General features: G+C 36.0%; 1 protein-coding gene across 1 annotated transcript; it reads left to right on the forward strand.

Annotated features, from left to right (window-relative positions):
* Positions 1-3,520: 3,520 nt before the first annotated feature.
* LOC108775127 (ribosome biogenesis protein BMS1 homolog) lies at positions 3,521-12,750 on the forward strand. The gene is made up of 4 exons (XM_018541411.1): positions 3,521-3,561; positions 7,712-7,853; positions 7,931-8,814; positions 9,948-12,750. Exons 3-4 carry the CDS (start codon positions 7,961-7,963, stop codon positions 12,703-12,705), a joined length of 3,612 nt encoding a protein of 1,203 aa, XP_018396913.1. The 5' UTR covers positions 3,521-3,561; positions 7,712-7,853; positions 7,931-7,960; the 3' UTR covers positions 12,706-12,750.
* The last annotated feature ends 510 nt before the right edge of the window (positions 12,751-13,260 follow it).

The following is a 13,260-nucleotide window of genomic DNA, read 5'->3' on the forward strand; positions in this document are numbered from 1 at the left end:
CGCTCTTTTTCAATTAATTTGGAAAAGTTATGTGATATAAATTTGATGTAAAAATACATTAATAATTTCATATTTAATATGTAAATGTTTAATACTATGTAGAAATATTAATATTATACAATATATAAATAATCATGCTATTTATTATTTTAATAATAATGTTCTCATTTAATTTACTTTCATGTTACAGAAAACAAAATATTAAAAAAAAAATTTACATTTTTCAAAAGTTTATTAACAAAATTCAAAAATACATTTTAAAAACGATCATTTTTAATATCAAGTTTAATACTATCTGTCATTAATAGGATGTAAATGTTTGATGTGTACATAAATAAAAGTTCTTTGGAGAAGATTTCATTTTTTCTTTTACGATTAGACTAGAATGATTATTAAGAAGAAACTGCTACTGTTTCTATCTCTAACGTGGACACGCTTGCTTGATTGGTAAATAAACGCCTCTGTAAATTTGAAATTCGAACAATATTTGCTGTATCTAAAAAACTCACTGTCTGGAATCTCACGTCCAACTAAAGGTTGATGATATGGAATCGCTAATAGAAAATAATAACGTTAAAATGAAGATAAAACCAAGATTTTTAAATTTTATACCGTGAATTAAGAATTGTTCGTAGCTTTGAAGTCCACATTAGAATTCTATTCTCGATATCTCATCAGGGATATCTTGTAATTGCTATTTTTGCCTTTGTCCCCAGCAAGTGATCTCAATATTTCTGAATCTTGACAGATTCGAATTTATCAATTTCCTGACGTCAGCGAAACCGGCACCATTTGTCTGTGGATTCAACAACATGAAAAAGACCACAGCTGGCTCGTTTGTAGCATTAAGACAGTTTTAGATTTTTCCTAATGCCATTACAGTGTCGGACATTTTCCGCCAACCGTCCTTTGAACATCCGTAAAATCAAACAGCATCTTATCCCTAATTAAATCCAAATGATGCATAGATTTATATTTTATTCAATTAGATAAATTTGATCAATTCTTAGAAATATTGTACAATTGTGCAGCATTCGAGTCAGAAAAGGAAAAATGGTGAAAATATATTCGTTTAATCCACATTTTTATTACTCTCTTATACATCTTCACTACTTTAACGACAAAAGCATTTTTTAAATAGAGTTCGGAATACCCGCAAATTAGCGGGTACCCGCCCACGGATCAGGTATCCGATGAATATGTTCTGGACCGATTCTGCATCTATAGATGTTTTAAGCCTTAAGCCATAAGAAATTGACCAATTACAGTCAAATACGAAGAGAGTAATTGACTGTAATTTGTCCACTTTTTATGACATAAGGTTTAAAAATCTATTTTAAATCCAGGGTAACAGTTTTTGTAAATGTTAAAGCGGGTTCTACAATGAGTCTTTTTAGTCGGTAATCGGAAGTCTTTACTTATAGAGATTCTATAAAGAAGTAAAAAAAAGAAAAGAAAAAAAGCAGCATGTAACGAACACGATGATTTACGTTCTCTTCAACGTTATATAATTTGTAAACACGATTTATATTCAATAACGAAAGAAAATGCGAAAGATTGCATCGAATAAACTTGACCAAAATTTTATTGATTTTTCTGAATCATCGACGGTTGTTTTACTACATGTACCCTGTTAATCATACATGTTATCTAAGATGTTTTAAAAAAGAGAACGCCAATTTTTGTTTTTGGTAAAAAATGCTTTCATAAGATGATGGGCGAGTTCAAGACGACAAAGCGGCTAGGTACGCTTGCCGAACGATCGAGTATGATTGGTTGGATCTATAAGTAATAACCAATTATATTCAATCGCTCGGTAAGCGTACCTAGCCGCTTTGCCATCTTGAACTCGCCCAATGGGTGCATCCAGAAGCACGACCGCTCATTGAGCGCTCAGTGAGCTCTTGTATGTACCTGTTTGGTTTACATATTTAGATCTAATAGAATATGCCAATCAGATTCCCAGATGATGGTCGTATGTTCATACATATGACCATCCGTCAGATTCGGAACACTTTTCGGTTTAGTTACGGAGCTGCCAACATCTAGGAAAAAAAATAAGCTAAACTATAGCTAAGAATCCATGTATGCGGTGAGCTGCGGCAAACGCATGCGGTGACCAATCAGGAGCCAGGCGCATACCGAATCCGGCAGAAGTCCGGCATACGCCTGGCTCCTGATTGGTCACCGCATGCGTTTGCCGCAGCTCACCGCATACATGGAGTCCTAGCTTAACCCGGTTCGGAATACACCCATTAGGAACAGTTATTAAATATAAGAATTTTAACCTGTCAGCAAGCGCACATTCCACAGTACACAGTTCTGATAGATTGAAATTCTTATATTTAATATCTGTTCCTAATATTTCTCCTATTGTGCGCAGCCTAAAGGTGCGTTCTGTTTCGCACATGATGCGCATGATGCATCAATTATCCTTGTTTAACATTTGGTGAGGCGAGAAACACACACTTTTGCATAACGCATAAAGCATGTGCATAAGGAATTTCATTGGCCCATTTTCTTATGCATGAATCAATGGACCAATCAAATTCTTTATGTATATGATTTATGCGTTATGCAAAAGTCTGTGCTCCCCGCTTCAATGGACAATCAAATTCTTTATTCACAAGCTTTATGCGTTATGCAAAAGTGTGTGTTTCTCGCCTAAATGATGCGCATCGTGAGAGAAACAGAACGCACCAAGATTCCATAGCCTAGTTTACATCGTGCAATTGATACGAGTACTAACCAGTAAATTTCTATTGAATTATCTTAATTTCAGCGTTATGTCTAAACATATACATGATATGTGTATTTAATTAATTATTTTGATGTATATTTTACTAATTTAACACATTATTCTTTAAATACATTGAAATTAAGATTATTTAATAGAAAATTATTAGTTAATACGCGTATCAAGTGCGGTGAGCAGCGGCAACGCTTGCGGTGACCAATCAGGAGCCAGGCGCATGCCAGACTCCTGCCGGAATCCGGATGCAGCATAGTCAGCACGAGTGCGCCTGTCCGTTGTAACGCGTGATGACGTTGCGATCCCTGATTGGCCGCTTGAGTTATTCGAACGAGAGGCACGGTGGCTCGAGGCAAGCCAGGCGAACTTTCAACTGCTTAGTTCTGAAATCCGGAGAATCACTCGATCGTGGCGGATGTGTTCAGTTCGGGTGTTTTTAAAATCGTATATTTTTGAGAGTTGAGCCGATTTTGACTGTGCATAGTTTTCCCCTTTTGATTGTTCCGCGAATTTGGACGAGTCGTTCGTCCTGACGTGTGTTATTGCGGCGTGACGATGTAGATGTAGGCACCCGCCCGCCCGGTATTCGAGCGGGAGCCATTTTCGCGCGGATTGTATTATCATTTTCGATTTTCTGTAATCCTCAAAACGTGATCTGGCCGTATCAACTCTTTTCTACAATTTCGAGAAGCGGGAGCTATTAATTAAAGAAGAAGACGAGTGCTCGCCCGGATAGACGTGACCGATTCCAGCAGTCATTTTTACCACCGTCTCATCCACCAACGTTCAACACTTTAAAGGAGAGTGCGGTAATGTAATGAATATATTCCTTGCAAATATATTATATCGCAATCTATGTACGCTTTCCTTTTAGAGGACATACCAGGGACATACTCGACACAAATGTCGTTCTATCCTTAACATTCAACAAAAGATAGAACTATGTTTGTCGAGTGTGTCCTCTAAAAGGTAAACATAATGAACATAAATATCGATGAGAACATGCTGTAAGGTCAAACTAAATTTCGGGTATTTATGTATAATGCGTGTGAATTCGTATACTACGTATGTAGATTGTTAAATGCGTGCTGAAATTTTTTCAGACATACAACGCGAGCTCTAATAAATTACCACAGTACTATCGCGAGTTAAATTGCAAAAATTTGTAGATAATTTATATTGGACAATTAATTATATTATTATATATTATATTATTATATAATATATAGTACTTATATATTATATACCAAGTATGCTCGGCCCCAAAGATCGCATTCGCCGAGAATGATACATTTTGCGTCCTTGGTACATAATGTACTATTAGATAAGAGATAAAAAAGATAATTAATTTTACATTAATGTAGATAAAAGATAAAATTAAAAAAATTTTTATCTAGATAATTTTTATGATAATTTTGTTTTTGAGTAATTATTAGGTAGTAAAATGATTTAAAATACAAAAATATATCCATATTTTTATAAACAAATATTAGAATCCTTATTACGACCGTACAATTATAAATTAACAAGAATAAGGAAACCGCAATAACTAACGGTTTACTAAGCCATCTCTACGGTCAAAGCTAGATCACTATGCTTATTATAAATTTTAATATATGTCTTTCAACATATTAAAGATCTAATAAGATGCTATATAGAAGTATCAAATAATTGTTAGATGTGTTTTAGCAATTTAACTAAAAAGTGATATTACTGCGGTAGTTGTTTAGTGTTGCGTTGTAAGTCTGAAAAAATTTTCGGCACGTGATTGGGAACTACATACGCGGTATATAAAATCTTTTATTTCTCAATGAGAGAGTTTTGTTATTAATTTGTAGAAACGCAGAAGTTTTTCTTAAATACGCTGCAACACAACCAAAGATTTATACTTAAATCACACACTTAGCAGAGTTATCTTGAACTTTGGTAACACAAACAGAAGTTCCAGAGAGAAGCAGCTCAGTCATAATCAAGAAACAGTTGATGCTGAAATTACAGAATATTTTTCAATATGTATACATCAATTAATTGACAATTCATAGAGAGTTACCTTTTCGGTAGTTGAAAACGGACTCGAGACCTATTTTCCAATACACGATTTTTACAACATTAGACAATGAATATTAATCTATAATTACATCTAAATTATGTTTAATCTGGTTCTTACATCTAATTTATCTGCATCTGCTGCCCCATATATTTCCATGGATGCAGTAAAAGTTACTAGCTCATAACCTAATTAATATAGATAATAGGAAATAATTAATGCAAACTTATATCCTGAAACATATTAAGAATAAAATCCAAGCAAAAAATTGTAAAGTTTATTTACCAACATAATTTTGGAATTGTGTTTTTTAAAATAGCAGTACTTATTACTACTCACTAACAATACCCAAGAAAAAATCTAGTGTAATCTTTTATAAACGAAAAATTTAACAGGATGTCTGATTACGGCAACGATTTCTTTAACACAACACTCAATAAAAAGATTAAAAGTGATTAAAAGGTTGACCGATAAAGTATTCGAATTTCGAGGCACTGTAGGTTCGGTCGAGTGCGCAATCTCGAAATTATCGAATCGGATTGGTAGAACGTAAGGTCTTAAGTTTCTATGTGCCATGGGCTTTTGGGTTACGGGCCTTCTACAATAAGCCATAAGTCATAAATCGGAAGTAAGAAATTAAAAATTGACGACTGTGATTGGTCCATTTCTAGCTTATGACTTATGATTTGTGACTTACGGCTTATTGTAGAAGGCCCATTAAGTACTACTGCTAAGTCTTACGTCTTTAAGTATTTTTATGTGCCATGGCCTTAAGTCGATCTTGACGAAGACTATCTCAAGACAAATCTTAAGCAACGTCTATGGATTCCGCCCCTTGTTTCTTACACCTTGCGTCGCCCTACTCCCACGCGTTTCGAGCCCTATTGCGCAATAGGAAGGGATGCTTACGTAACAGGAGGGGATTTTAAGGCAGGTTCTCTTCTGACGACGCTCTCGTCAACGCGGCTCTTAAATGAAATTATTCGCATGTAAAGGCGGCTTTACACCGCATGATCATTGTATCGCAGAAAAAATGTTGCGCGGACATAACAACTGTGGTCGGGCGTCAGCATGAAAAGGCACCTTTAAGCTGGTTGCGCTTCTCTCTACATCCATGGTATAATAAGAGAGGCGCATGCAGGGGAAGGGGGAAAATTGATTGACCAACCACAACGCTGTAAGTTTTTGAGGCGCCAATTCAAATGTCTGTATGTACTCAGGTAGATGGAAACAAATAAATCTTATTACAAATAGCCTTGAATTATTTAATTATTTAGTTAATATGTCAAAACTGAAGAAATATATATATATATATATATAAGTGCATGTGTGTATGTGCATAGAGTATACGCTATTTCGTTTCAACAAAATTACTGGATACTCTCCAACTATCCTTTTACTGCAGAGATAAGTTATCTTGATAAAAAAGTTATTGGTACGCGTTAGAAGAAATAAAATACTTCGAGAAACATGAAAAATTACGTTTTTTTACAAAAAATCATAACTCAGTCAATTTTCAATACTTTTATCTAAAAATTGAACCTGTACCTCTTGAAATATGGATCTTTAAGATAAAAAATACTGTAATAGTGCAACTTTTAAAAAGGTATTTATTTGGGAATCTGAAGTGGGGTCTTCCAGTACCCCGGGGGCGCTTTAAGGGTTAACCCTATAAATTCTGAAATAAATGTAATTTCTATATATACATATATATTCAAAAGTATATATCATTAATTACATTATGAAAATACAAAATCTCTTATAATTATGTATGTACATATGAATAAAAATGCACAATATTTGAGGTTAGAATACAGGTTTTTGATATGTACATTTATTACATATATAAGTATGCGTATTTTTGAATAACAAATTGATAAAATGGTAAACTTAACTTACTGATGATTTACTTTTCACGTCACTTCTGCAATTTTTCGCTATTTACTTACTATTTTACTCGATCTTTAATCGCATTTGAATCGCCATTCAAAAAACTTACTGTATTGTGATTGGCCGCTACTGCGCGTCCTCCAAGTTGCTATAAGACACCCATGCACTGCCCTTGGCACACTCATGATGTAAGAAAACACATGAGAAAACAAGGTGTACCATTCCCGAGGATGCGCAGTGGTTCTGCTCTTCAACCAATCAGAGTTCGCCCTCAAATGCTAAGAAGTGACATGGCTTCTTCCATACATGCAGCATAGCTGACTAGCTGTCAAACTATATTGATATTGAATATCGTTTGAATATCGTTTATTCATTTAGTTTAGTTTTGTATAATATATTATAGTTTGCAGAAATGCCAGCGTGCTATGTAAAATATATATCCGAGATTATAAAAAATATATATGTTCGGTTATGTTGCTCATAGATTCCGCAATCGTATAGTGATTTGGGAGTTCCCACGAAAAATTTGCCAAATCCATCATATAACGATTGGATTTGCACGATATCCCGAGGAAATTGCAATGTATCTCTCTGAAAAGCTGCAAAATGTAGCAGAAATTATAGATGATGAATTTTTTAAATTTCACGGTACTTCTTTCAGTAAAGAAAACTTTTGATAAAACAGATGTATAATGTAAATTTAGTATTTTATTATTATTCTTACATATTTACTTTCATATATTGTTGTATTACACGGTTTTTAGAGCATTATTAAGTATTAATAGTCTGATCTTAGTACAGCGTTTGAATCTCGTGCAACATTTAGGGGCGAAATTTGATTGGTTGCTCCAGTATTCAGTCGCCATTATGCGCAATGGTACACATTGTTTTCTTACATCATGTTTTCTTACATCATGGGCACACTGTCGCGAGGTTCTCTGCCGGAGCAATATGCTCCACTTCTGTGATGCTCCAGGTTAGTGCACTAGTTTGCATTAATTTATATCTCATTTTCATCTTAGATTTTCACCCTTTTTACTAAAGTCATTAAAAATTGGCGTGATCTGGCCGTATCGACCTCCTATTATATTCGGAGGCGTGAGCCATTAATTAAAGAAGAAGAAGAACGAAGACCAGAGATTTCTTACATGTTGGTGATTTTAGGTTAGAAATTTGTTGACGTACAGTATATATTTCATTATTTCAATAATACATTAATGACTTTTAATTATTACTAATAGAAGAGAGCGAGAAAGGAAGAAGATGCCAGTATGTCAACTACGATGGATGATACAGTGAAGCACAAGAGTCACAGGAATCGCAATGCGGGCCGTAAAGCGGAGAAGAAAAAGGCCAAAAAGGAACATATTCAGGAACTGTCAGACAAGCAGAGGAACCCAAAAGCATTTACTTTCAATTCTGCGATCAGAGCAGAAAGGAGGTTTAGACGGAAACAGGATATCGAAACCAAGAAGCAGCATATACCTCTTGTCGACAGAACACCTTTGGAGCCACCGCCAATTTTGGTAGCCGTGGTTGGTCCGCCAAAAGTGGGAAAGTCGCTGGTCATTCAATGCTTGATCAAGAGCTATGTCAAACAACCATTGACCAACATACTTGGTCCTGTCACTATTGTATCAGGCAAGAAACGAAGGATCACCTTCATAGAATGCAATAATGATGTGAACTGTATGATTGATATTGCCAAGGTAGCAGATCTGGTGCTGCTGCTGGTGGATGCCTCCTTTGGATTTGAGATGGAGATCTTTGAATTTTTGAATATATGCCAGGTGCACGGTATGCCCAGAATTATGGGGGTTCTTACTCATTTGGATCTTATAAAGAACGCGAGACAAATGAGGAAAATCAAGAAGACATTGAAGCAACGCTTCTGGACAGAGGTGTTTGCTGGTGCAAAATTGTTCTATCTCTCTGGATTACTACACGAAGAGTATCTCCGCATGGAGATAAAGAATCTGGCACGATTCATATCAGTCATGAAGTTCAGGCCTTTGACTTGGCGTACTAGCCATCCCTATTTACTCGCTGATAGATTAGAAGACTTGACGCCGCAAGAGCTGATCAGGAAGAATCCAAAGATTGACAGAAATATCAGTTTGTATGGGTATGTGTAAAATAATTGAGTTTTTCATTTCGAGTTATACTTTCAAATAATTGCGCTTGAAATCTGTAGGAGGTAAAGAAAATAATGTGGACACCTGAAAAATACTATCTATTATTAATAAAAAGTTTTTTTTAATAAAAAGTTGGATTTCCATATGGTTTTAATACAGATTCTATCTTTGTTAGAATGAAGTCATACATGCTTGATTAATGTAGTAGCAATTACTACAGTGTAATATTATACCGTTCTCTTCTAGTAGAACATCTTTTAATTGTAGGAGTAATAATAAGGGCAATAAGCCAAATACTGAACGCATGAGAAATTCAAAATAAGTATAATATAAAAATTAATTACAAACATTTTGACTCCGATCGGGTCATCTTCAAAATTATAAATTATAACATTTCGGTATCGCTAATAAATAAAAGTATTGTCAGGAAATTATTCGCATCTTGAAATTGTAGTCCACCATGTAAAAGTTAATCCAATATAACAGAAAATTTAATCTAGTGAAATTTATATAATCTATTATAAGAATCTTAAATAACATGTTAAACAAGTGGTAATAATTGGAGATAGTTACCTTGTTAGAAATTGTTATATTATACTTATTTTTTGAATTTCTCATGCGTTCAGTATTTGGTTCATTGCCCTTATTACTCCTATTGTTTTATACATATTGGGTCTTATGTTATATTATCTTTTAATTGCTTAAAAGATATTAAAGGGAAAATTCTCATTCTAATCTTCAAAACTACAAATGATATGTAAATCAAGTGATTTGGATGGATAGAAGGCAATTTTGAAAAATGTCTTCTTTGAAAAAAGAGTGAGAAAAAAATTTTTTTCTCTAATGTTATTTATATATTCAATTAAAAAATATTTTACTGAGAGAAAGTACATTTCATTGATTACTATTTCAATATATGTATTAAAAGCTTATTTTTAGTTCTTATTTTTCGTTCTAAAGCTTATGATGGGCCAACCTTTTATTAATAAAGTAAAATAAATAATAGTACATATTTCTTAGGTGTTCATATTATTTTGTCTATACCTTGTATTTTAAAGTTAATTGAAATTTCATCTATAAAAATTTTATATACATTTTAATAACTGGCTGAATTTGTTTCCAGATATGTTAGAGGAATAAATTTGAACAAAGATACATCCATTCATATACCCGGCTGTGGAGACATGAAAATCAAAGATGTGAACTTTTTACCAGATCCATGTCCACTTCCGGAACATATTAAGAAGCGAGCTCTAGTGGAGAAGGAACGGCTGATTTATGCGCCGTTTTCTGGAGTCGGTGGCATAGTTTATGATAAGGATGCCGTTTATGTAGAACTGGGCGGCAGTCATTCTTACAAAGAAGAAGACACAGGTTTGGCTGGTGCTTTAATGGATACGCAAGAGACGCTAGACCAAAAACTGCAACACAGCGAGTTGAAACTATTCAGCGATGCTGCACCGATAAAGTCACAAGATGTGAACGAAATAATGACTCCTTATACGGGTGAATTGGTGACAGAGAACGGAAGAGTTCGACGAAAAGTGATATTTAAAGATGAGGCGGATGTAGAAAATGCCTTGAATAAAGGTGATGATGAAGATGACGAAAATAATGATATTGATGATAATGATTGTAAAATGGATGAGAATGGTGATGATGATGATGAAGAATGGAGCGACGTAAAAACTTCAGAAAAAACTGAAAAGAGCGTTAAGAGAAAAAGCACAGACGAAAGCAACACACAAAAGAAAAAGATGAAAATCTTGGTTAATTCAACTATTGAAAATGATGATGTAGATCTTGATGAATCTGAGTTAACAAATAATAAAAAGATGGATGCTTCTCAAGAAAATGGAGGAGTGTATCATTCGCTGAGTAAAGAATCAGATAAACTAATAAAAAATAAGATCTCGGAAGCATTGAGTTTTTTGGAGGCAACAAAGAAAAACGTGAAGCAGGACGGTGACGACGAAAGTTTCGACGAGCTCAGCGACGAAGACTCGCGCGCGGGTTTAGAAATGAACGATGCAGATCGATCCAGCGATTTCGAAAACATTGCATCCGAAGAAGAAGACATAGAAGAAGAGAAAGGAGATATCAAGATGGATGAGAGTGAAGAAGTTCCGGATGAATTTAAGTGGAAAAGGAATTTAACAGAGAAGGCGAGAGAATCTTTCATAAATCGTCAGCAAAACAACAAAAACTTGATGAAGATTGTTTATGGAGTATTCGACAAAAATAATATGATTGAAGAGCAGGATAAAGCAGATGAGAAGCTTGATCAGGATATTGGTGGAATATTCCGTATAGTTCAAGAACAACAGAAGCAGAAGATACAAGAGCGAGAATTGCAGAATCAGGAGGAGTCTGTATTCTTCACGATGGACATCCCGCGCAATTGGCTGGAAGAGGAGAACAAAGCGTTGTTGATTAATCGTTTTGTTACGGGCAAATGGAAGGAATCGGAGGACGCCGATGAGCTTTTGAAGTTGGACGACGAGGATCTATATGGTGATTTTGAAGATCTAGAGACCGGAGAAAAGCATAAAGCGGAGCATCCTAAAGAGTTGTCCACGGACGAGGTAGAGGAGAAGAAGAAGCTCTTGGAAAAGAAGAAAAAGCTGAAGGAGCAATTTAACGCGGAATACGACAATACGGAAAAGAAAACTTATTATGATGAGCTGAAGGACGAGGTAGAGAGACAAGCTGGCATCAACAAGTCAGAGTTTGAAGGGCTGGACGATGATATCAGGGTACAATTGGAAGGCTATCGCCCCGGCATGTATATTCGCGTGGAGATCGAGGCGGTGCCTTGCGAGCTAATTACGCATTTCGACCCGACGTATCCGATTATCATTGGCGGTTTGTTGCATGGTGAGGAGAATATCGGTTACGTACAAACGCGGATCAAGAAGCACCGGTGGTATTCAAGGATCTTGAAGAGTCGCGATCCACTTATATTCTCCATAGGTTGGCGTAGATTCCAGTCGCTGCCAATTTATTCCAAATTGGAGGACAATTTACGTCATCGAATGTTGAAGTATACGCCAGAGCATGTGGCATGCATGGGCCATCTTTGGGGTCCGATTACGCCACAGGGTACCGGAGTTCTGGCGGTGCAGGACGTCGCGAGTAAAGAACCTGGTTTCCGTATCGCAGCGACTGGTTCGATTGTGGAGTTGAGCAAGAGTACGGAAATAATGAAGAAACTTAAGCTAATTGGTGTACCGATGAAGATTCACCGCAAGACAGCGTTCATTAAGGACATGTTCAACAGCGCCCTCGAGGTCGCTAAGTTCGAGGGTGCCCGAATCAAGACAGTCTCAGGTATTCGCGGCCAAATCAAGAAAGCAATCTCCAAGCCAGAGGGCTGCTTCCGCGCCACGTTCGAGGACAAGATCATGTTAAGCGATATAGTATTTTGTAGAACTTGGTATAAGGTCGATGTGTCCCGCTTCTACAATCCGGTGACGTCGTTGCTGCTGCCGCCCGCGGAAAAAAGTCGATGGCACGGTATGAAGACTACGGGCCAACTAAAGCGAGAAAGGAATATCCACGCCGAAGCTAATACAAACTCGATGTATACATCGATCCAGCGAGACGTCAAGGTATTTAAACCGCTGTTCATTCCGCGTAAATTGCAGAAGGAGCTCCCATACAGGGACAAACCCAAACTTGAGTCCGTGCCGCATTTACGGAAGCCCAAGTTTAAGCAAGGCCGAGTTGCCGTGGTACGCGAACCAAAAGAACAGAACATCGCGCGTATAATAAAGATGATCAGAACGAATTATGCGCAAAAGCAGAAGCAGGAGAAGGAGACTATGACGAAGAGAATAACAGCGTATCAGACGCGAATCAAAGAGAAGAAAGCTATATGATAATAATTGTAACTTATGTGCAAAAGTTTTCAATAAATCTCAACATTCCGATTAAGTATGCATACATTTATTTTCAGTTTTCCGAACTACACGTTTGTACATGAAAAAAAATATACAGTTTCTCTCTAAATTGTTTAAAATATCAATCTCTATTCTACCTCAGAAGCCTTAGCGACTTTTTTTCTTTTCCTGCTTACTGAGATACTTGTAGATATTCTTCTTCATCTTCTTTTGCTTGCACAATTTCTTGGTTTCTACTCACTTCTCGTATCCATCACCCACAATGAATTATTTTCTTGTAACGGTGTTTCGTTATCATTGGTTATTAACTACATACATTCTTGATTAATTTTACAGCCCTTAGTATCTTTATACGTCACAGATAATAATAGGTATATTTTCCATAAATTATTCAAATTTCGTTTCCCGCACTTACTCTTTCAATCCACCTTTCAATCTCGGAAGCAGGGTTCATAGAGATGAGGCTGAAGCTAGCAGCCGGACTTAGCAGCCGAACGTAGGAATCCAGTGGCGTAGAACACGGCGGGGGCAACA

Source organism: Cyphomyrmex costatus, unplaced genomic scaffold (genome assembly GCF_001594065.2).
Source record: "Cyphomyrmex costatus isolate MS0001 unplaced genomic scaffold, Ccosl1.0 scaffold283, whole genome shotgun sequence".
Taxonomy (NCBI): domain Eukaryota; kingdom Metazoa; phylum Arthropoda; class Insecta; order Hymenoptera; family Formicidae; genus Cyphomyrmex; species Cyphomyrmex costatus.

What these genes read in the sequence shown, in the direction of transcription:
- LOC108775127 (XM_018541411.1), top strand. Translation starts at nt 7,961, where the DNA reads ATGTCAACTACGATGGATGATACAGTGAAGCACAAGAGTCACAGGAAT. An exon ending in AGAAATATCAGTTTGTATGG is followed by an intron (nt 8,815 to 9,947) that starts GTATGTGTAAAA and finishes ATTTGTTTCCAG; the next exon opens with ATATGTTAGAGGAATAAATT.